Source organism: Lepisosteus oculatus, chromosome 23 (genome assembly GCF_040954835.1).
Source record: "Lepisosteus oculatus isolate fLepOcu1 chromosome 23, fLepOcu1.hap2, whole genome shotgun sequence".
Classification (NCBI taxonomy): domain Eukaryota; kingdom Metazoa; phylum Chordata; class Actinopteri; order Semionotiformes; family Lepisosteidae; genus Lepisosteus; species Lepisosteus oculatus.
This window is the reverse complement of record NC_090718.1, coordinates 1,703,609-1,725,979: the sequence shown is the minus strand read 5'-3', so window position 1 is coordinate 1,725,979 and position 22,371 is coordinate 1,703,609. Positions and strand designations below refer to the sequence as shown.

General features: G+C 45.6%; 1 protein-coding gene and 1 long non-coding RNA gene across 3 annotated transcripts; both read left to right on the top strand.

Moving 5' to 3' along the window:
* The first annotated feature begins 4,468 nt into the window (after positions 1–4,468).
* Positions 4,469–14,391, top strand: LOC138224807 (killer cell lectin-like receptor subfamily B member 1). Its single transcript, XM_069182877.1, has 6 exons — positions 4,469–4,779; positions 7,646–7,735; positions 8,743–8,985; positions 10,145–10,293; positions 13,265–13,377; positions 13,983–14,391. The coding sequence occupies exons 1-6, from the start codon at positions 4,677–4,679 to the stop codon at positions 14,128–14,130; spliced, it is 846 nt and encodes a 281-aa protein (XP_069038978.1). The 5' UTR covers positions 4,469–4,676; the 3' UTR covers positions 14,131–14,391.
* A 1,910-nt stretch (positions 14,392–16,301) lies between these two features.
* Positions 16,302–20,288, top strand: LOC138224872 (uncharacterized). Of its 2 annotated transcripts, XR_011183331.1 has the most exons (3): positions 16,320–16,552; positions 18,977–19,200; positions 19,389–20,288. It is a non-coding gene; the product is annotated as an uncharacterized lncRNA (long non-coding RNA). The 2 variants fall into 2 exon arrangements; XR_011183330.1 differs by having other exon boundaries at positions 16,302–16,552; positions 18,977–20,288.
* Positions 20,289–22,371: the final 2,083 nt, after the last annotated feature.

Genomic DNA, 22,371 nt, shown 5'->3' with positions numbered 1-22,371 from the left:
CCCCTCACTGTACTGATTGTATTGTATGTATTGTAATATTATTATTATTGTATCATTCGTTACACTGTGGCTGTGTTGTGTGTGTAAAGCTGCTGTTGCACTGCAATTTCCCTCATGGGATCAATAACGTATCTATCAGCCTGAACTCCTCCATCAACAGCCTGGCAGCCAGTAGATTTATTAGTGCCAAGACTGTCAAGTACACAGGTATAAACGATAATGTGTAATTGTGCATAGTTCATTTTCTACTGTGAGACATAAAAGTCGGGTATAATTGCTCACAAACACACACGAGTATCTGTGATAAATCAGATTTGTGAAACTTACAGACTGTCCCCAGGGCAATGACTGTGGCCAGTAGGACACACACTGTGACTCCCAGAGCCATCAGGACACAGCTTCTACACCTGGACAGGGCTGGAAAGAGAGAGGCAAGTGGATCTATAGTGACAGAACCCAGTACAGCACACTAACACCGCAGTGCACCTCAGAGGTTAATTCATACTGTACCTACTGGACACTAGTATATTGAAAACTGCTCTGGACCTGACAGAGGATGAGGCACTGATGCCAGAAATTATACTGCAACAGACATCAACATTGCTACAGACAGACAGGCTGTATCAGAAATTTTACAGTGTGATCAAGTACCATAGCAGACAGCAGCAGTAGTACAAACCTGCAGACAGTTTTAGTTTCACAGTGTCGCTGACCATTTACACAGTATTACAGCAGAGCAGACAGACAGTATCAGTAGCGATTGCATGTAATGGACATCATCAGATCTACTACACTATCGCAGACAGTATCTGCAGTATTACATTCAACTTCATTACAGTTAACTGCCTTTTCCCTGCCGCTGGCAGTCCTATTCCTGTTCGAATTTTGGTAAGAAGCCTGTACTGCCTGTACTCACTGTGCTGAGCCTCTTGCTGTGCTGAAGGAGACCTGAGGGCTCGACACTGCTGTGAACGGACTCTGGAGGTTTTGACGTTAACGTAGAGGTTATCATCAGCCATGTCCTCTTCTCCGTATTCCACTCGGCTTTTCTGATCCGCTTCTGTCTCTGATTCTGTCCCCTCTCTCTTTTTTCTCTATTTTGCTCTCTGCGTAGCTCTTATCTCCTTAACATTCACACAGTGAGAGTCTGAAAGTGTTGATGAGAAAGAGACAGAGGGGAGGAGTTTTCTGAGTTCCTGTCTTCTGTGTCCAGATGTTTCAGTGTCACTCTGCCCTGACAGAGACTCGATATGAGTGTCCACCACGAGGAGGATGTAGTCTCTTCAGCCATTTATTAAACCGACATCCTGTTGCTGACATGTAACCCTTTCATTTAGCTCATTTACATCCTAAATGCATCCATTAGCCTGCAGGTTAACGGGAATGTATCTATTGGCAACGATGCCGCCATTTTATTCAGTAGTGTCACAGACAAAGTGGCAATGCATGAAAATGTAAACATTACCCATCATTTTGCTGTGTGTGAAGGGAAGAAAAAGGCAATAAATTTAATGACAGCGATAATTTAAATACAGTGTAAAGTAATGAAAAACCAATGAAGGACAGTTTGCAAGTAACAGTAGCCTGCTGTATTTAAGCTCTGCAGCACCACTGCTTAGGGCTTAATTATCGAGCTGCTCTCAGCCACACTATCCTGACTCCTGCCTCTCATCTCGCCCAGCTGATCCTCTCCTCCTGAGCAGACTGTAAGCCTTGATCATGTAACTTACATTGTCCATAGACACATCTACTTCTGATATAGTGTTTGAACACTTCTTATTGCCCTGTGCCACTGAGGGATTGTTGTTCACAGGGTGCAGCTGAGAATTCTAGAGCCCTGTGTTCATAAAGTGTGCGTTCATCATTAAGAAGCTGTGTGATTAATGACCGCCGATAAGTATACAAATAGAGAACATAATTATAAATGCCTGATTTGTTTCCAGGATAATATAATCGCCACTGTCACATCATTGTTTTATTTTTTCACAGAGGACTCCCTGGCCAGTGTCAATGTCAGACTTTCATTATGTGCGTGTGTGATTTTCAATTCTCAGTCTGTTCTCTTTATATTCTGGTCCTATGATTAATTACAGGTTTTTTTAAACGAGCTACTTGTGTCAGTGAGTACTGCACCAGGTGGATAACAGTGCACTCATTCAACGTTTTTTTTTTTTTGCTGGTAGTTTGTACATCCATATGTAATTTTCTTTCCTTTTCTTGTTTGCTGGTCCATACCAACAGACTAATTTTCTGATTGTATAATGAATCACTGTTGATTATAATGACGGCTGAGGTTAGAGTGCCTACAGCGACCTCTGGAGGACAAGGATTGAACTGCATGTTAGAATCCCTGAAGTGGAATACCGCTCCAATTTTCTGAGCTGCAAAAGGGGATGGGTTAATCACTCAGGTCATCGGATCAGTTTCAAGGTAGTTATCTGATTTTTGGAATCTCTTCCTGTGGTGCAAGAAAGGCTGTTCTTCAGACCACACTGTTGGGACCAGCAATACACTCTCTTTTTGCTCAGGTATGGAGCTTCTGTGTGAAGTGGGTTTCTCGAAATGATGGTGTTCTTGAACGGACGTTCAGGTGAAAGTCAGATTATCGTCTCTCACTTCCTTCTGCGCTCATGAAAGGTCCCTGGCTAAACACGACATCTCTCTTTCATACCGCCCTCCACCCCAACAGTTCTCGTGGATGCGACAGCACTGATCTCAAGCCAGTGCTGACGTTTCCTCAGCCGGGCAAGTTAGAGTATTAAGCACACTGTCCCTTTACATTCGTCAGCTTGCTTCATCATTGCTACAGTTTGAGTGAACAGCTGATTAATGTATTGTATGATAGAGTAAGACATATACCTTCAGCAATGACTATAACCTCAGACAGAAGAGTGTCAAATGGCACTATGGATATTCACATCTGCCAGAAGATTCTGCAGGTAACACATTTCTTACCAGCTCTTCTTACTCTGAACACCTATCTGGCACCAACTTTAAAAGAGGAAATGGTAAGAAACTTCTTTAAATCAGCTAACCGGGTCACTTTACAGGCCATCACAAGTTCACAGTGCTCACTCACTGGCTAAGTTTGCAAGTACAGATTAGAGCCTATTTGATTTTTTAAATCTGAAATTTGCTTCTGAAACCCTCTTTCCTGTGAAGCATGACCGATCACTCTCTGCGCCTTAAAGGTTGCTGCTGTCTTGCCTTTTCGTCTCCTCTTCAAGCACCCTTGTGATGCCTGTGGTTTTGTCTTCACACCTCGACTAACAGGAAGTCACATGACCCAACCTGCGCCGAGAGTCCACTGATTGGTAGTTGGCTCCCAGCCTCTTGTTCTTCAGTGTGCTTGCTTTGCAGACTCAGAAACCTGCCTTGGAGAGAGTCAAGTGGGTTACTTTCTGATTTTCCTCCACATCGATGAAGATGTAGATGCACACAACATCGTTTTCTGTCTACCTAGTTCAATCGCAGATAGTACAAACATAAAATACTGCAACAATAACGAAGTGAGAGTTAATATACCACCCCTCCCCTTCCTTCCATTGTGAACTAAGAAACACTCACCCTCCAAACAGAATAGAGACCTACATACTGTTCCTTCTGTCTGTCCCTGTATCCCAGTATAACCCCGGACTCCCTCTGTCCAGACACGCTTCTCTTTTCTTCGAACAGCAGCTGGGTATGTGCTGCTGGTTTTGAAGTTTCTCTGTAGAATTTCTCAATGATATTTGCTCTCTCCTGCTTGAGCACACACTTGATTCTTTGTTCTGCTCCAGAGATCAGAGCACCAACAAGAACTGGTTTCAATCCTACAACTCTCAGTTTCCTGCGTCATTCATCCCAGCATCATTCCTCTTCCTAGTTTAATTCCTGCATCTCCTCTCCTGCTGCTCCAGTGTCCATGCCTGGACACTCACTCTGAGTCTCTGGCAGTGAGACAGCTGGACACTCACACTGAGTCTCTGTCAGTGAGACAGCTGGACACTCACACTGAGTTTCTGTCAGTGAGACAGCTGGACACTCACACTGAGTCTCTGTCAGTGAGACAGCTGGACACTCACACTGAGTCTCTGTCAGTGAGACAGCTGGACACTCACACTGAGTCTCTGTCAGTGAGACAGCTGGACACTCACACTGAGTCTCTGTCAGTGAGACAGCTGGACACTCACACTGAGTTTCTGTCAGTGAGACAGCTGGACACTCACACTGAGTCTCTGTCAGTGAGACAGCTGGACACTCACACTGAGTCTCTGTCAGTGAGACAGCTGGACACTCACACTGAGTCTCTGTCAGTGAGACAGCTGGACACTCACACTGAGTCTCTGTCAGTGAGACAGCTGGACCCTCACACTGAGTTTCTGTCAGTGAGACAGCTGGACACTCACACTGTCAGTGAGACAGCTGGACACTCACACTGTCAGTGAGACAGCTGGACACTCACACTGAGTTTCTGTCAGTGAGACAGCTGGACACTCACCCTGAGTTTCTGTCAGTGAGACAGCTGGACACTCACCCTGAGTCTTTGCAAAGGCAAGGCGACGTTGAATCAACAAACTCAAAAAACAGGAACTTACAAAACCCCTCCTTCTGACTCTTCTTCGATATCCTTCCTTATATCACCCTGCGGAGGGTGTTAAGTGTAAAATTGAAAGACGCTGAGGCAGTAAGACACCATGGCTGAAGAGGTGACTTATGCTGAAATCCAATTCACTAATATAAGAGGACAGAAGTGCTCAACCACCCCTTCTACTCCAGCGAAGCCACGAACCCCCCACAGTGAGTATCGCTCCCTGTTCGTCTGTCTGTGACACTGTGATACCGTCTCTCTGCTAGACAATAACAGTGCTGATACGGAGTATACGAGAGAAGCTTGATCAGTGTTTTATCGGGCAAGTGTCAATAGCATTCCCCAAAATTATAAAACAAGCTCCATCGGTCATGGGGAATTTTTAGGTAACTAACTCTGAGGGTCTTTAGCAGTGACTAATTAAGCAAGTTACAAGGTTCCCATAGTATTTTACCAGAGATGCGCAGGGAAATGAGAGATGAGTTCTTGCGTTCCTAGCTAGACATTTTCTGCTCTCACTTAGAATGGCGGTGTTAAAGATTGGACGCGTGAATTTATAAAAAAAAGGACAGAACTGACCCAGGAAACTGCTGACCAGTCTTACGTCTGTCGTACAGGTAAAGTTTCTGTGATGGTACAGCTGAATTAGAAGAGTGCTTAGGGAATAATGACCCCTGTGAGTCTGTATGGAGTTAGAAAGGGAGGATCCTGTTACTTTTGTCATTTCCTTAGATTCTTCGAACAACAGGTCTAAGAGATCAAAAGAAAGTGCGCAGCATCAGAAATTTATAGAACCTGAAAGCTTTTGATAAGGTCCCTTCTAAAATGTTGATTCTCAGAAGCACAGGGAATCTAGTGTAATATACTGTACATACCTGGATTGAAAAACAGTGGAAATCCTGTGAGCCTCATTATCCACAGAGCACATCTTCCACTTGAGCAGATACAAGCAGTGGAGCCACAAGCTCTCCTCTGGGCTCTTCACTCTCCCTGGTCTATAGCAGCAGCTGAGGTTCTTACTGTCACGGACGTCCAAAGGGACTAACCGTGGGGAGCAGGAGAGCGGAAAAAGACCCATATGCGTAGCGGCGAGACGGGAAAAAGGCCCGGGCTCATTAGTGCAAAGAGTTCAGGAATGCCGTATAGAAACCAATGCCCTCAGGGAGCGGACGTGGGGCGCCCTGGTGCTAGGCGGGTCTCAGGACATCCGAACGTCAATGCTGAGCAAGGACAGAGTGCAAGACCCGGAAATATATAGCCCAAGGGAAAGAGAGGGACCGGAAGGACAGCAGACCGGAAACTAGGGACAGGACAGAGAAGGAGCGCCCTCTGGCTGCAGAGGGCGTGACACTTACAGAGTTAGCAAACTGCTTCTCTTGGCAGATGCTACAGAAACAAAGCAGGAGGGAGGCAAAGACTGAAACACTTGGAAAATGGAATTTAACGTTGCTAACTGAAAAATGATTGAGAGCCTATACGCATCACATGCAGAAAGCCACACACGACAGTGAGCTTGCGTTGTGTGAGATTTCTTCTCTGTCCTCACCTAAGACAGTGTAAGGTAACACAGCAGACTGTGCTGCATTTCTACCGCACACAATATGGAAATAAAATCAAGGAAGTTAAAATGGCACTGCTAAGAGCTTTCTTAAACCACTGTCTCCAGCTGTCACCATGCTATAAAAAGTACATTACAGTCTTACATTACATTACGAGTTCAAGAAGAGGAACAGGACTGATTTCATAGACTGGGATAAGAGAAATGAATCTCATCGTGAAAGAGAGCAGACTGGACAGATTGAGCAGATTGCACAGAGACGTGACGTGAGAATGAGAGAAGCCAAGGGATTCGAATATGGTCACATCAGGACACTCTGTAAGGGAAACAAGGACACAGAACTGCAGTTTGAAAGTACAAGGCAGTCCCTTTAGCATGGGGAATAGGAAGTACTTCTTCAACACCACAAGTTGTAGATCTCTGGTGCAGACTTCCCAGTTGGATCGTTCAGGCTCATACTCTGCTCTCTTCTAAGAAAGGGCTGGATGAAACGTGTTTCAATCAGCTGTCCAAACCAGAAACACAAGTCAAATGGCCTCCGCGCATTCAATCGTTTCTTAGATTTCCTTCCAATTTTTAATTTCATTGTTGTTCTTTCTTACGCACAGCCCTTCTCCACAGTTCCTCTTAAGCAGCACTGTAATCGAGCTGTAAAAGGGGAAAGTATTTTTAACACCCAGCGCCCAGCACAGAGCAACTGTTCTGTCATGTGACCTCTGTGCAGCAGGGTGACATTTTCAGCTTTAGTCACAGATCCTGATGTCAGAAAACTGAAGTGAAATTAAACCTTGTGTATGGAGCACACAGAGACAATCATCTGCAGTTATAGGATTAAAATAGAACTGGTCCATTCCTCCTCTAATTAGAAGGTAATTAAAAATACTTTCCAGAGCATTTCAGCTGCAGTGGACACAGAGATAGTAATCTACAATTATAGGACCACAATTGAACTGGTCCATTCTCCTTTTCCAATATCATACCTTTAAGTAATTAGAATCCCTTTTAAAAATCCTTTCCACAGCTCTTCAGCTGCTGTGGGCTCCCTGTCCTCACTAGTGTTTTTAAACACCCTTCCCCTTTGCAGACACAGTACAGACCAGCCTGTGTCCCTCAGATCTTCATTTAAGACCAGGAGAAAGGTCAGAAAAAAGAGGTGGTCAATCAGCTTCACCCATGTGTCTGGGCTGCTTGTTCCACACTCCCACCAGCCCTGAGAGGTCAGTGTAGAGTGAATTTAACAGGGTAGGGAAGAGTCCAGGAACCATCTAGTTTTCCAGCAAGTCACGCTGTCTCCCTGCTGTCTTGTCCAGTACCAGTGTCCCAGAGCCTGATCCTCATCATATCCCAGCGCTCCCTGACAGGTGTTATTGCCTCTCCTGGGGTGAGATTCATGTGCTCTGGTGTCCAGTCAGGCTAAGTGTGTTGATGCCTCTCACTGTCTTCCTCAGGGCCAGGTTAGTGCTGGAGTGTCTGGTCAGCTGGGTGTTTAAAATTTTCATCTCTTTCTTTCTCTCCAGCCCAGGCCAGTAATAGAGGACGTCTCCATATTGCTCTGGCCGTCTCACTGTTCATCTTCCTGCTCGCCATGGCTGTCATGGGCATTGTCTGTAAGTATAAATCCCATGAATGGCATCACCTCGTCCAGTACAAGACAGGCTTCACACTAAATTCTTCTCTTGTATTCTGATGTGTTTGTAAGTGTCACAGACTATCGGGGGCACCGATATTCACACTTAAAAGTGTTGGCTCCAAGCTGTTAGTCTGGAGAAGATAACCTGCAGGGTTGATGCTGCTCTGCTATTGGTTAAGATTGCAAGTCATGTGACACAACACCTGTGCAAGAGGATTGTGGGTACTGTGGCATAAGAGCTTCAGTCATATCTGATTCTCAGAAATGTGTTTAGGAAACTGCAGGACTGTTTCATGGGAGATTAAAAATGGGGTTAAAACTCTGTTGCCATCATGAGCTTCCTGTTGCCCTGGTGAGTTTCTCTCTTTCCAGTTCCTTGGGCTTTGTGGTGTTTGTATTCACATGCTGAAAGCAGGAACGATTAAATGCTTTGCAAAAACTGTGGTATCTCTGCCCTCCTCAGAAGTGAGCACTTTACTGGAGTCCTATCCATTTACAGCATCATGCATCTGTTGTTAAAGACTCAGAAGATACATGAATGACTTTCGTCTTGGTGATAGTTGGCGATTGAAGAACCCATCATCAGGGGAATATTTTCACTTCTCTCCCCATCATCAGACTTTTCCCCATATTGATTTCTTCCTCACTGTTAATCCCAACATATCTGACATTTCAGATATCAGAACTTTCTCCATCACAGCCGTCTCCTTGAATTTAAATAACCTGCTATCAGCTGACATTTTAATACATCGCTGCTAAAAGATGAGTGACTTCAACGCATTTTTCAGCAAGGAGTGGGCATTCTTAATGGAAACAAATGACCCTCCCAGACCAGTGAAAAAAAAAGTTGTTAAATATTGAACTGGATCATATCTGTGATTGATAGAACAAGTAAATAGAGACAGGAAGTTGATATATAGATGGACAGACAGATGAATCTGGTTGATTAAATAATGTTGTATGTTCTGGATCTGTGACCTGCAGTGGGGACACAGATCAGCTCAGCCTGGGAGAGAAGACTGGAGGAGAAGGAGAAGGAGCTGGAGGAGAAGGAGAAGGAGCTGGAGAACCTCAGGCAAGAAGTCAGTGAACTCAGGAATGAATCTGCGATGTGCAGCAATGCGTCTGAGATTTACAAGAATGAAGCGATGAAGTACATGAATTTAACCAAGAGATACGTGAAGCAGATGGAGAGTGCAGGCGTGGACCCCTCTACTGGAAGGAGAAGTAAGTGGGTGTGTAATTTGTGTGGTTTTGATGTGAGGGTGAAACAGAAGCAGAGCTGGTCAGCACAGGCAACACTGCAGTGTGTGGCGAGAGCCGTGACTCCTGGGAAGGTAAGATGACGAGGGTGTAGAAATCCCAGTCTCAGCTGGTGCAGGACTCTCCTGAGACAAACTGCTGCCTGACACCATGTCTCAGCAGGGGCTGGAGCTGCTGCTGTTGGTAAGAGACGTGTTTGAGAAGACAGACAGACTCTCAGACATGAGGATAAGAGCCTCAGGGCTGTTCTCTACACAGTCAGTGACAATCAGGTAGAGACTCACTACTGACCCGTCTGTCAGTGTGAGTCTCAGTGCTGCAGGACTCCAGGAGAAACAGTACAGGAGCTCAGTGGTTCAGTGTCACTAAACTGAACTGAGAGAGTCTGTCCAGAGGAGAGTCCTGAGGAATCCCTGAGGCTCAGTCAGTATTAATCCAGGTGATTCCTGTGTGTCTGTCTGTACAGAGGAGAGTCCTGAGGAATCCCTGAGGCTCAGTCAGTATTAATCCAGGTGATTCCTGTGTGTCTGTCTGTACAGAGGAGAGTCCTGAGGAATCCCTGAGGCTCAGTCAGTATTAATCCAGGTGATTCCTGTGTGTCTGTCTGTACAGAGGAGAGTCCTGAGGAATCCCTGGGGCTCAGTCAGTATTAATCCAGGTGATTCCTGTGTGTCTGTCTGTACAGAGGAGAGTCCTGAGGAATCCCTGAGGCTCAGTCAGTATTAATCCAGGTGATTCCTGTGTGTCTGTCTGTACAGAGGAGAGTCCTGAGGAATCCCTGGGGCTCAGTCAGTATTAATCCAGGTGATTCCTGTGTGTCTGTCTGTACAGAGGAGAGTCCTGAGGAATCCCTGAGGCTCAGTCAGTATTAATCCAGGTGATTCCTGTGTGTCTGTCTGTACAGAGGAGAGTCCTGAGGAATCCCTGAGGCTCAGTCAGTATTAATCCAGGTGATTCCTGTGTGTCTGTCTGTACAGAGGAGAGTCCTGAGGAATCCCTGGGGCTCAGTCAGTATTAATCCAGGTGATTCCTGTGTGTCTGTCTGTACAGAGGAGAGTCCTGAGGAATCCCTGAGGCTCAGTCAGTATTAATCCAGGTGATTCCTGTGTGTCTGTCTGTACAGAGCAGCAGTGCTGTCCAGAGGGATGGAAGGGGGGAGACTGTGGAAGATGTTACTACGTCTCTACAGACCAGAGATCCTGGGCGTCTGCCAATCAGACCTGCTCGTCAGTGGGAGCTCAGCTGCTGGTGATTGATGACAAGAGAGAAATGGTGAGAACAAGAGATTCACTGCAGTCTCACTGAGTTTAGTTTGCATTTTCAAAAAAAAATGTTTCATTGAAAATGTGTAAAAAATGAAAGAAGAATTTTAATATTCCAAATAAAATTTTAATTTCTTCATTAATTATCTCAGATATTCTCCCCATCATTCGCCCAAAATGCTGTTTCTATGTACGGTATTTAAAATACAGAGAATATGTTAAATATACAGAATTTCGCTGAACAGAGCAGAGTGAGCAGCACAGAGTGAGAGATGAGAGTGTGGGGATGGATCTCTGCTCTACAGCTCACAGGCAGTGCTGCCCAACACCAGGCACAGTGAGAACATGCCCACTGTGTTCCAGCCTGATCTGTAGGCTCTAAATTAATTCAGCAGGCCATTTTTGTTCTATCAAAATAACCTTTATTTCACATTTAACATCTCACAATATGTCTCATGCAAAAGCCATGCAAAGTCATGCAGTCTCCACTATATCACAACTGTCCTAAAAAAGGGGGGATTGCCCATTGTCAGTCAATCAGAGCAAGTGGATGTTGGGGCTGCACAAAGTCCCTCGCAGCCCTGCCCCTTGCTGTTGTCCCTGCCTTTCCCTGTCCTGGCTCTGAAACTGCGGTTATCCGGTCCTCCGCAGGAGCTCAGGGAACAGGGATGTCTTCTTTAGCCCCTGTGCAGGGCCCACAGTCCCTTCCAGAGCTCTGTTGTCCGAGACAAGACGCTTCATCCTCCCTCTGAGGCGCGCCTGGTTCCTCTCCTTTCCTCGCTCCCCCGCTCTGTGCTGGATGAGAGTGTTCCTCGCGTCCCACAGTCCTTGTTTTCCTAAAGACACCAGCAGCCAAAGCAAGAACTGCATCCCTTTGCTCAGTCCGGTGGGTGCCCGCCCCAGCAGGCTGCCCTGGGAGTGAGCACTGCTGTCCATTCTGCCCCACACCGCCTTTGGGAAGGGGCAGTTCCAGAACACGTGGTCCTGCGTCTCCTCGACGAAACACGTGTCCTGGGGGCAATGCAATTAATGTCACGATCGTTACTCCTCCTCTTAAGGGAGCTCCAGCCCTTCCTCGTTCTGTCCCATTCCCCACACCTGTTTCTTATTCCAGACCCTCTTTAGTTCCACCTTAAAGCCAGATTCAGGCGTTTGCCCGAGGCTTCTCATTGATTTCCGCGTCGTGAGAGCCCGGGGTCCTGCTGCGTCTGGCTCTGTTATGGTTTTAGTTTCCTGTTCTTGATTCCCTGCCCCGCCGGTCCCGACCCGGTTCTGGTTTTAACTTCGGATGGATTCCCTGGTCTTGGACTAAACCTCCCGTCTTGGATTCCTCCTCTGGATTTACCCTTGGATTGTTCGCCCTGGATTCACTCCCCCCGGACACCAGCACTGCATGGACACGCCCCCCTGTCTCCTGACCGACTCCAGCATGATATTTTTCCCTATTGTTTCTTCACCTTTCGGATCGTGTCGTCCGCATAGGGCCCGGAAAGAACTGTTCCTGACAATTAATAATAATAACAACAATGAATTTAGATATTTAATAAGTTAGCAAGACTTTTCGGATAATTAAGATAAGGGAATCTGGTCATGAATTGCACCTGTCGTCGTTGAGTCTTATTGAGCACAGGTGTGACGATAGCAGCCTGACTCTTTTTAAGGCCAGGGCTGACACCTGGAAGGGGGAGATACACTGAGACACACTGAAAAAGAAAGACAAGAAACCAGGAAATAATCCAGTTCTTCCCATTGGTCTGATTTTTTATAACGTTCCGGGGCTGAGAGTAAACTTTAACAACCCTGAGGGAACCTTCAGCTCTGTGGACGTCGTGATATCCTTTAAACACTTTCAGGACTGTTCAATTATAAAAACAAACAAAGGCGGGCTGTATTTTATTGCCTTCTTTGGGAAGCTTATTATAGACAATCAGCAATCATCATCGGCATGACCTGTAATACGAATCAGATTCTTTTGGTAATTTTTTAGAGTCCTTTTTCTTTGTGCTGCATCTTCTCTATGAACTTCTGACAGACTAATTCTGTGTGAGAGTGGGTGCGGAGTTATGGTGCCGAGTAGTTTGAGTTGTTTGTTATTCAGTTATTCCAGCTCCTTCTTACTTTAATAAATGCTGTTTTTAGTGCTATTACTAGAACCAACTTACCCCATAACCTTAGAGCTATAAACCCCTGTGAGCAGTAGTTTAGTTTAGTGTTGACTGCAGTTGCCGGTATGAGCTGGCTGTACTCAAGCCTGTCAAGCTCCACAAATCCTGCACTGAAATATGACACTCTCAGGACAGTGATCTCCACACTTCCAGGGTCAGGACAGTGAGATCTCCACACTGCCAGAGTCAGGACAGTGAGATCCCCACACTCCCAAGGTCAGGGCAGTGAGATCCCCACACTCCCAGGGTCAGGACAGTGAGATCTCCACACTCCCAGGGTCAGGACAGTGAGATCTCCACACTCCCAGGGTCAGGACGGTGATGTCCACACTCCCAGGGTCAGGACAGTGAGATCTCCACACTCCCAGTGTCAGGACAGTGAGATCTCCACACTCCCAGTGTCAGGACAGTGAGATCTCCACACTCCCAGTGTCAGGACAGTGAGATCTCCACACTCCCAGTGTCAGGACAGTGAGATCTCCACACTCCCAGGGTCAGGACAGTGAGATCTCCACACTCCCAGGGTCAGGACAGTGAGATCCCCACACTCCCAGGGTCAGGACAGTGATCTCTACACTCCCAGGGTCAGGACAGTGATCTCCACACTCCCAGGGTCAGGACAGTGAGATCTCCACACTCCCAGGGTCAGGACAGTGAGATCCCCACACTCCCAGGGTCAGGACAGTGATCTCTACACTCCCAGGGTCAGGACAGTGATCTCCACACTCCCAGGGTCAGGACAGTGATCTCCACACTGCCAGCTGGACTGAGTGTTGGTGTCCAGGGAGAGCTGACCTGCTCTGTGTCTCTCTACAGGAGGTCCTGAAGCGTCTAGTATCAAATTACTATTCCTACTGGATTGGCCTGAGCTGGAACAGCAGCAGAGGTGCGTGGAGATGGGTTAATGGAAGTGACCTGAACAAAGAAGTGTAAGTGTGTTGTGTGTTTGTGATGCACATTCACAGTGCACCTAGATCGTTAAGGAGAGAACTGGGAAATGTATCTCTCACAACATCACAAGTGTCTCCACTGCAGTGGAGAAGGTTGACTGACGTACAGTAGCCTGTCTACAGCTCTGAGTCTCTTCTCTCTCAAACACACAACCTGTCTCTCTACAGCTCTGAGTCTTCAATTAAACAATGAGTCTAATCAAAATGAGCACCTGCAGTGATCAGAGCCTCACTAACCTGTATTGTACTGGTGGAGTGTTTAATTAGTACTGCTGTGGAATCACTGCACTGACTGTGTTGTGTTTCAGTTACACTGACTGTATTCTCAGTGTATTTAACTGTGTGCTGATTGGTTTCTACTGATGTGTCACCAGGGATAGGGTACTCTGCTGTGTAAATATGAATTATTTATGATCTTAATGATATTAATGTTTTATGTGTTTTATATTTTATATGTGAGGAATAACAGGACAGTTTTCACAGGAGGTCTTCTCTGAGACAGCAGAGGGAGCTGGAGAGAGAGGTGCTGGTGTGTTGAGGTGAACAGACTGGCTCAGTGACTCTGATCTCCTTCTCTCTCACAGGGTCACAGCTGGTACGGGTTACTATGGGTACTGTGGATACTGGAGCTGGGGTTCATCAACTGTGTATTCAAGAGACTGTAGAGAAACACACCCCTGGATCTGTGAGGGGGATCCTGTGACAGTCTGGCCGCCCCCCTCTCTGTCCTGAGGAGGAGGACAGACCTGAGAGAGGACAGTGTGTCTGCTGGGACTCCTCTGCTGATTCCTGGAGACGATCCTGGTCTCTTGTCTCTCCACTGGTCCTCACTCTGTCTCTCCTTCTGTCCTCCAGGCTAGAACACAGTTATATGGCCAAATGAGCAAAAAACAAGTTTAACTTTTTGAGACAATTTATTTCATTTCAGGATTTGTAATAATTATTTGTTTTCCATGCTTCCATCTTTAGAGTAAAACTTTTCATTTGAGTATTTTTACTTGTTTTATATGTGATAGTTTCTGTTCCAGACAATACAGCCTGAGTGAAGAGGTCTGGGCTGTTTCCTGCTGTGTCCAGTGGGACTCTCTGTGTGTCTGCTGTCTCCTCTAGACTCTGCTCATTCCTCTGACTGTGTCCCAGTGTCTCTCAGAGCCTGAGTAACTAGCCCGTGTGGTTTTACTGGGAAACACCAGGAACTCTGCTGAAGATATTTAAAAAACCCACTTTATGACATTTTACTACATCCTTTATTTATTATTCATTTTATTACATTTGTCCAAGGTGCTGAACACTGTCTTTTATCAGAAACAGAATGGTCCCATACTGGCTCTGTCCAGGAAGCTGAATACAACTTTGTCGATCGCCCTGCCTGAAGATCACCAAACTATGTTAACCCATTGGTACTGAATAATAATAATATTGATCGATTTAGTATTTTACTAATCATCATTTCTTATAGTGCTGAAATATATTGAATGCACCTTACAAACATTCGGGATATAATGTTGAAAAAACAAAAATACACAGAAGGAAAAGAAGAGTCTGTGTTTTTCTCTTCTGTACAGTTTCAGACATGACACCATCCAGGAGAGAAGAGCTCTTCAGTTCTGTCCAGTATTCCAGGTAACAGTATGAAATGAACACTTCATGAGAACGCAATTTCTGAACATTTTGGGTTCATTACAAAATCGACCAAAGTCATGTTGCATGAATTGTATGATACACAAACTCTATGAGCTGACAAGATAATATTCCCAGCTGGGATGCTGTCATCATCCTGACAGACTGATAGACTGGAATGGTCTAAGAACACCGAGGCCCTCTTTAAGAAGGGACAGAGCCGACTTTACTTCTTGAGGAGGCTCAGGTCCTTCAATGTGTGTAGTAAGATGCTTCATATGTTCTATCAGTCGGTGGTAGCGAGCGCCATTTTCTACGCAGTGTTGTGCTGGGGCCCTGGGATTAGAGCAGTGGATTCTAAAAGGCTGAACAAGCTCATCAGGAGAGCAAGCTCTGTCATTGGGTCTGACCTGGACCCCCTGGAGGTAGTGGCTGAGAGGAGAATGGTGTCCAAACTAGAGGCCATCATGGACAACGTCTCCCATCCCCTCTATGACAGGCTTGCAGAAATGAAGAGCATGTTCAGCAATAGACTGATTCATCCACGGTGCAACAGGGAGCGCTACAGGAGGTCATTCTTGCCTTCTGCCATAAGACTGTACAACGCATCCACCTTGCGTCTGGGCAGAGGCAACACTGACAGTGACCTGTTTCTGGACTGAACGCATCTACACATCTACTGCTACATCTGTTCTCTTTCTTTTCCCGTTTACAACCATTTTTTGTGCAATATATGCCAGGGACCCATGCAATACATTTATATTTATATTTATATCTATATTTACATCTATATTTATATTCATATGTGAGATACAATTTTTCTGCATACTGTTCTGTTCTAGTCTGTTCTTTGTGTGTCCGGACTATGAGTAACTCTTTTAGTGCTCCCCTCACTGTACTGATTGTATCGTTTGTATTGTACTATAATTATTGTATCATTCGTTACATTGTGGCTGTGTTGTCTGTGTAAAGCTGCTGTTGCACTGCAATTTCCCTCACGGGATCAATAACGTAAGTATCTATCTATCATGAGAGGTCTGCAGGGTGTTCCCACATGGAGCTCAGGGGTTCCAGTCTTGCTGTGGGATTGTAGCAGGAGGAATCTCCTGGCTCAGTCTCGGACTGTGTCTGCTGGAGACTGACCGGATCTGAGGGAAACGTTCCCCAGACAGGCTCTGGGACTTTAGATAAGATGTGCTGGTACATGCTGTCAGAGAAAAAAAAATCCAAACAAGTGAAGATTGTGAGGTAAAAGTGATCGTGTTTATTCACAAGGTGCAAAGAGGCCAGTTTGGGATTGAATGAGTCTGGTGCTGGTTCGTGTGATACAGGTGGGCTGCAGTTCTGCTTGTGACCCACAGGTGGCGATGAGCTCCCCTTCCTGCACCTGTTTCTGGCAATGAGGTGGAAATTTAAATGCTAAAAGTGGCCTGTGCGGTTCATGAGAAATATTGCAGTGATGTCGTTTGTAAACCATTTTCCTGTTTCGCACACCGTGCCGAGATACACCGTGAACATGCGAAACATCCGTGAGGTACGTCGACCTTTTCTTTATTTGATCGGTTAACACGTCTGTGTTCTGGCAGTTTGACTCTAGAGTCGCCTGTATTGAGAGAGAATGCGCGTTTAATTCGCGTGTTTTGAGACAGTGAAATCATTTCTTCGCTCGTCTCTCCGCGTATGATTTTAAACAAGATCAAATGTAAAAACACGGAGGGTGATTTCTCGGTATATCAATACATGATCGCTGCTCCTGTCAGCTTTCTAATTTAGTTCAGGCGGGTAGCTGCGTCAGCTGCAAAGAAACAGGTAATAGGTTTATTCCCTGCTAAAAAGCGAACTCTAAAAAGAGAACTCTAAAAAGGGAACTCGGACTTGGAGCCTTCTTCTGGGTTGCAGCTGACTAATACTGCGAGCAGTACTGGTGTTTCAATACAGTTAATAAAAAGTAAAACTCACTGTTTTATTTTTTTTCAATCTGTTACATTCAGCAAGTAAAAAGTAATTGTGCATGAACACGTATAGAAATATGTCATCTTTGCAAAAGTTGTTTACTTCTTTTCTCTTGGAGAGTCAGTGAAACATGCAATCTGCCCACACTTTTGCATACGGCTATGGAAGGGATTGTGCTGCATGTGAGAGACCTGATTCTCTTCTAGATCTGAGTTTATGAAAACTGATTTAGACGAAGTAGCGAACTGATTCTCTTGTCATCGTTTCCCAAAGGAGACATCCGCTGAAGTATAACTTGTAGTTATGTTGAAGATCACACTTAGCGCCCCGCAGTGAATATATTTTTTTCTTTTCTTTCAGCACGGAATAAACCTTCACTTGTTCCTTTACAGGTGGCTACTTGATAGTGTAGAAATCTGACTGTGGTTGGGGCTCATTACTGCTGACCTGGCTGGAGGGAAGGTTGAACAGACACCTGTTGTTGTAACTCAAACGTAGGATAACAGCAACAGGAATAGGCACTGTGTCATAATTTATTTATTTACTCTTTATTTTCTATGCTTCCCTCTTAAACCCCATTCAATGTACAGTAATAACACAGGGTGTCCACAGCTGGGCTCAGACTATAAACTTCTGTGTAACACTGCATTTTCATTACTGAACATGGGGTCTGTATTTTCTCATTACCAAGAAGAAGAGCCAGTTTGTCTTTTGCACATGTACTCCTAACGGAAGAAGGGGAGTTTGTATTACAGTGGTGATTTCAGAACTGAAATAGCCTTGAGCCCTTCTTCAATGCCACACTACTGTGATGTAAGCTGGTGTGGACTGAAAGTGCACAAGTATTTGAGGGGCACTGTTATAAAAAGGGAGATGGGACACCCTCGTATCACATCACTCTCTGGTGACACGGCTCAGGGTCCAATTCTTTCTGTTGTTGCTGCTTTTGCACGGCGTCTTTTCCAGTGGCTTAGTGCGGGTCAGCGGAGAAGGCTTTTAGAGACTTTGTCATGCCCTGCTTGATGAAATTGACTGTCATCTCGTCTGTCCCAATACAAAAATGCCAGTACGAGGCACAAATTCAAATGATTCAAAGAGGTCAAAGTAAGCTAAATAAAGTTAACTTGGCAGCACCTCAAAGTTTTGTACTATGAAATACCTTGTCTTTCCATAGACAAAACACACCGCAGGTAAACAAATATTCATCAGTAGAAATGGGGTTACAAAATAAAAGCTTTATATCAGCACTTGAATCTAAAGCAGCCTAATGAAATGTTGTTTTCACATAAAATATTATGAGTTTTAAAACTTAAAATGAGTTCAATTTCACTAAGACGTGAATATTTTATTCTCCATGGTAACTTCACTCCGCTTTGATAGGTTAAAATACAAAAATACAATTATTCTTTGAAAATGTACATTTCGGAGATTTCTGTTAGGGTGGAAAACGTAAGAAAAGCCGGCAGTGTTACTGAAATCGAATTGAATTAGAAAGTGTCAATTCTAGCAATTGACCATCAGGCGGCGGTGGTGATACACGAGTCTATGGAGAGTCGTTTTACAGCGCAGTAGCGAGGGTCTGGGGAGAAATTAAACACCCCGATCATGTGACTGGGGTCTAAAAGAAGATACAGCCAATCAGAGCACTGGATTGAGTCTAGCGATGTTGCGATTGGTTAGTAGGGTTATTGCGGATTGACAGCTAGTTTTCCCCATTATGGACGAGCCCCGGTCCAGTTGCCTAATAAACTCCGAGATTTATGAGAGGGGCGGGAATTTTAAATGTTTTGTTGTTCCACCGCTCCTTGAAAAACAGGAAGGATTTGTTTTTTAGCAAAAATAAATATTTAATCGTTGTCGCCTTTCTTTGCCTAAAATTCGAGGCGGCTTTTTTGTGCTGTAGCTGTAAACTGTTGCTGTCTATCTCGTATGTTGTTTGTCTGAGCACATGAAATCACGGCGCTACGTTACACGAGTTGCTGTGGAAACTTTATTTCTGCTTCAGACACGTTGAGCCTCAGTGATCGTGAACCTTCGTGCAGATGAAGATGATGATGATGAAGAAGACGATGATGGCGAGACCCTCGTGTGTCACAGCGCGTCTTCTAACTGTTACTGGAGAAACAAGACTGAAGCTCAGACCTTTCCAAAGGCTGAGTCCCTGAGCTGTGGGGATCATGAGGACCAGCTGGACAGTCCACTGTCCACTCCACAGCCCTGAGGAAGGAGGTAGGCAGGACAAGAGCTCGTCTTTAACAGAAGCTGTGAGAACTGAGGGTAGATTTTACTTTATTTATATACTTATTCTCATTGTACACTTTATGAATATGCTCGTTGTGTGTTAAATGTGCTGTGCATTGTGTTATGTCTTTTCCCTGTCTGCAAAAACACTTTCCCCTCTGGGACAATAAAATAAGTAAGAGGTGTCTGGTCCTGGAGGGGTCAGTGTGTGTCTGCAGCAGGGCTGTCCAGTCCTGGTCCTGGAGGGGTCAGTGTGTCTGCAGCAGGGCTGTCCAGTCCTCGTCCTGGAGGGGCCAGTGTGTGTCTGCAGCAGGGCTGTCCAGTCCTGGTCCTGGAGGGGTCAGTGTGTCTGCAGATGATCCAGATGTTTTATATCAGCAGCAGCTGAAGAGCTGGGAAAAGAGCTTGGTCCAGTTAAACCAGTAATCAGCTGGTTTCGCTCCAGTCTCTGTCCTCTGTAGCTTTATACAATGTACATGAGAGATCTAAAAGGCAGACACAGTTTACATGTTGATTTTGTGTGCTGGAAAGTTAGTTGTTACATTACTAACATTTATCTTGAACAGATATTGAGATAATACAAATTCTGGTTTAATCTTTATTTAAAAAATAATTCCCTGAACATCATAATTTAAATGTTAATTGTTCCAGAAACATCATTTAATATTTATATATTAAAATGTGTTAAATATCTATTAAATATGTTTTATATATACCTCTACAGATCTTACACTCAGTCCCTGCTGGATCTCTTCAGTTTGCTGTGTGTTGTTTGTATTGTCTCTCTCTGTTCAATCTTATAACTGCTATCGTGATGTGGAATAGTGTTGTCAGTTGTTGTGTTGAAAGGAGATGATCTCTGTTGTAGTAAACTGTGTTGTGCTCTTTGATCCCTCTGTCTGAGCTGCTCCTACACTGCTGTGGGTATTTTCTCAGGGACGGCCTCTGGAGAATCTGTACCAGCCTCAGGAATGGACACTGATATCAGCTGACTGTTCCTTCACTCCTTCATTCTGATAATTCACTACACTGATGTACTGTTTTAACATAATAAAACACTTCTGAGCAAACTTTTAGTCACTTGTTTTTATCTTATTTTTGTTCTTTGATTAAACACCAGGTTGTGAACACCTCTTCCATGCTCTTGGGGTTTATTTCCAGTGTCTGTGAAGGAAACTGTTGTCTTTGTGTTGAAGAGAGAGCTCTCTGCTACTGATCATATCGAAGAGTTTCAGGGGAACTTCTGATATGAGCTCTGTGCCTTGTGAGGGGTGAGATTCTCATGGAGAACAGTGGAAAGGTGAAGCACGATTGTCCACATGTATAATTCAAGTCTAATTCCATCATACTGTCAAACTCAGAGCTGCTCAATACAAACAGATGGAGTCACACTGACTCACTGCAACACCTTTCACAGAGAAGCAGAGTCCTGTGCAACAGGCAGGACTGACAGCCCCTCTGAACACTGTGCAGGATCACAGCAGCTCCAGATCACTGCAGGATTCAGCGCAGCTCCAACTCTCCTCCATCTTCACAAACATCATCAATTCACTTCATTTGTGCTGCAGTCCAGCTGTGCTTCTGCTCTGTTTTTATGACAGAAGAGGGTCCTGCTCTCCGCCTGGCGGTGAATCGCAGTTTTAAAGGTTATATATTTGGCGGCGTTAAGGGTTTTGCGCGGCGATGTGGTTCGTCGTGTAGCGCACTGGTCTGCGGGCGGTGAGAGTCCGGGTTCAGATCCCGAAGGTGAAGGTCTGGGTTGAAAACCACGACCTGCGGCGACTTTTATAAAGCCCGAAACACAGTAGATGAGCAAAGATACTACTTTTAGAATTGCAAGAACAGGAGGGATACCTTTTTATTTTTGGGATTTTTTTCGTTTACCAAAATTTTGCAAGTTAAGTATGACCGCGGAGTTACTCCAGATTTGGCAGGAAGTATAGCTCCCTCTGCTAAACCCCAACTCTTACACATCTCCACCCCGGAGCCCCGGGTTCGAGACCCGCCTGGATAAGCCGATATTTTTCTCTCGGGCTGAACTTGTTCTCTTCTGATTGGCTGCTCTTACACCCACCTCTTCCACACGCTGATTGGACACTATTAACACTGAACCCCGCCCTTACGCACAGCCACACCCTCTGTTTCAGTCACCATGGTGACAGGACGCGTTCCCTCAGCAGCGCGGAGCGTCATCCTTCACCTACCGGGCTGCGAGTGTCCTCGGGCGGCGGGGCTCTAATCGAGGCCGGGGATGAGGCTGCAGTCTAGGCCGCAGACCAGCGGCTCCCGACTCCCCGACCACGACAGCCTGGGGCCCGGAGGCTGTGGCGCTGCGAGCCGCTTGGTGTGGCTGCTCACAGGGGGACCCGATTCACGGTTCTCTACACCCCTGTACCCCACCCTCCCCCCGACCCCAGAATAATCAATTAACCAATTAACACTCACAGCAGTTTATTACAGCAAATACAGATATAAAACATAAAACAATGACACTATACAGCAGTGTTATTAAGCAGATATCCACACATTTCAATCTCGGTCCCCGCTGTCTCTTAATTTGCTACCTCTTTCGTCCTTTTCGCGCTCATCAGGGGTTCACGTTATAAATAGGGGCGGGTCTGTGCTCCAGGCCCGTGCAGGCTGGGGTCAGGGGAGGTGGGGGGACTCCGGCGGCTCGCTGGCTGGGAGAGAGGCGGCTGGTACCCCGCTGCTCTCCCGGTACAGGCGCTTTGCTCGGCTGCAGGGGGGGGGACATGCATTAAATTTCCTACAGGTTTTAACAAAAGCAAAAACGTTTCCTACAAGAAATGCATTTTAAATATTTTAACTCTCTCGCTTTAACCTTTACAGCAGGACAGCCGGCGTTTCGAGAGCAAGGTAAGCGGTTTCTCTCTCTCCTCACACCGGGGGTTTCGGTTTTCACACCGGGTCTCACACGGCTGGGCTCCAGTTTCCTGCGGTCAGTTACCAGTAACTCGAGTTACCAGTTTCCCCCAATTCAAGCTAAACAGAGCGGTCGGCGCGTCTTCATGCAAACCGGCTCCGGAGAAAGAAAACCCAGCCGGACCTGCAGCTGCACAGTGAGTCGATACCGGTAAGAGAGACGAAGCCCCTGTGAAAGTGGTTTTCAGTCCTAAACGAGTCCTGAAGCTGCGCTTT

Bases quoted from the DNA above. Each gene is read 5' to 3' on its own strand.
- LOC138224807 (XM_069182877.1), top strand. From the start codon at position 4,677: ATGGCTGAAGAGGTGACTTATGCTGAAATCCAATTCACTAATATAAGA. The intron at 10,294-13,264 runs GTGAGAACAAGA...GTCTCTCTACAG, and splicing joins TTGATGACAAGAGAGAAATG to GAGGTCCTGAAGCGTCTAGT. The intron at 13,378-13,982 runs GTAAGTGTGTTG...TCTCTCTCACAG, and splicing joins AGTGACCTGAACAAAGAAGT to GGTCACAGCTGGTACGGGTT.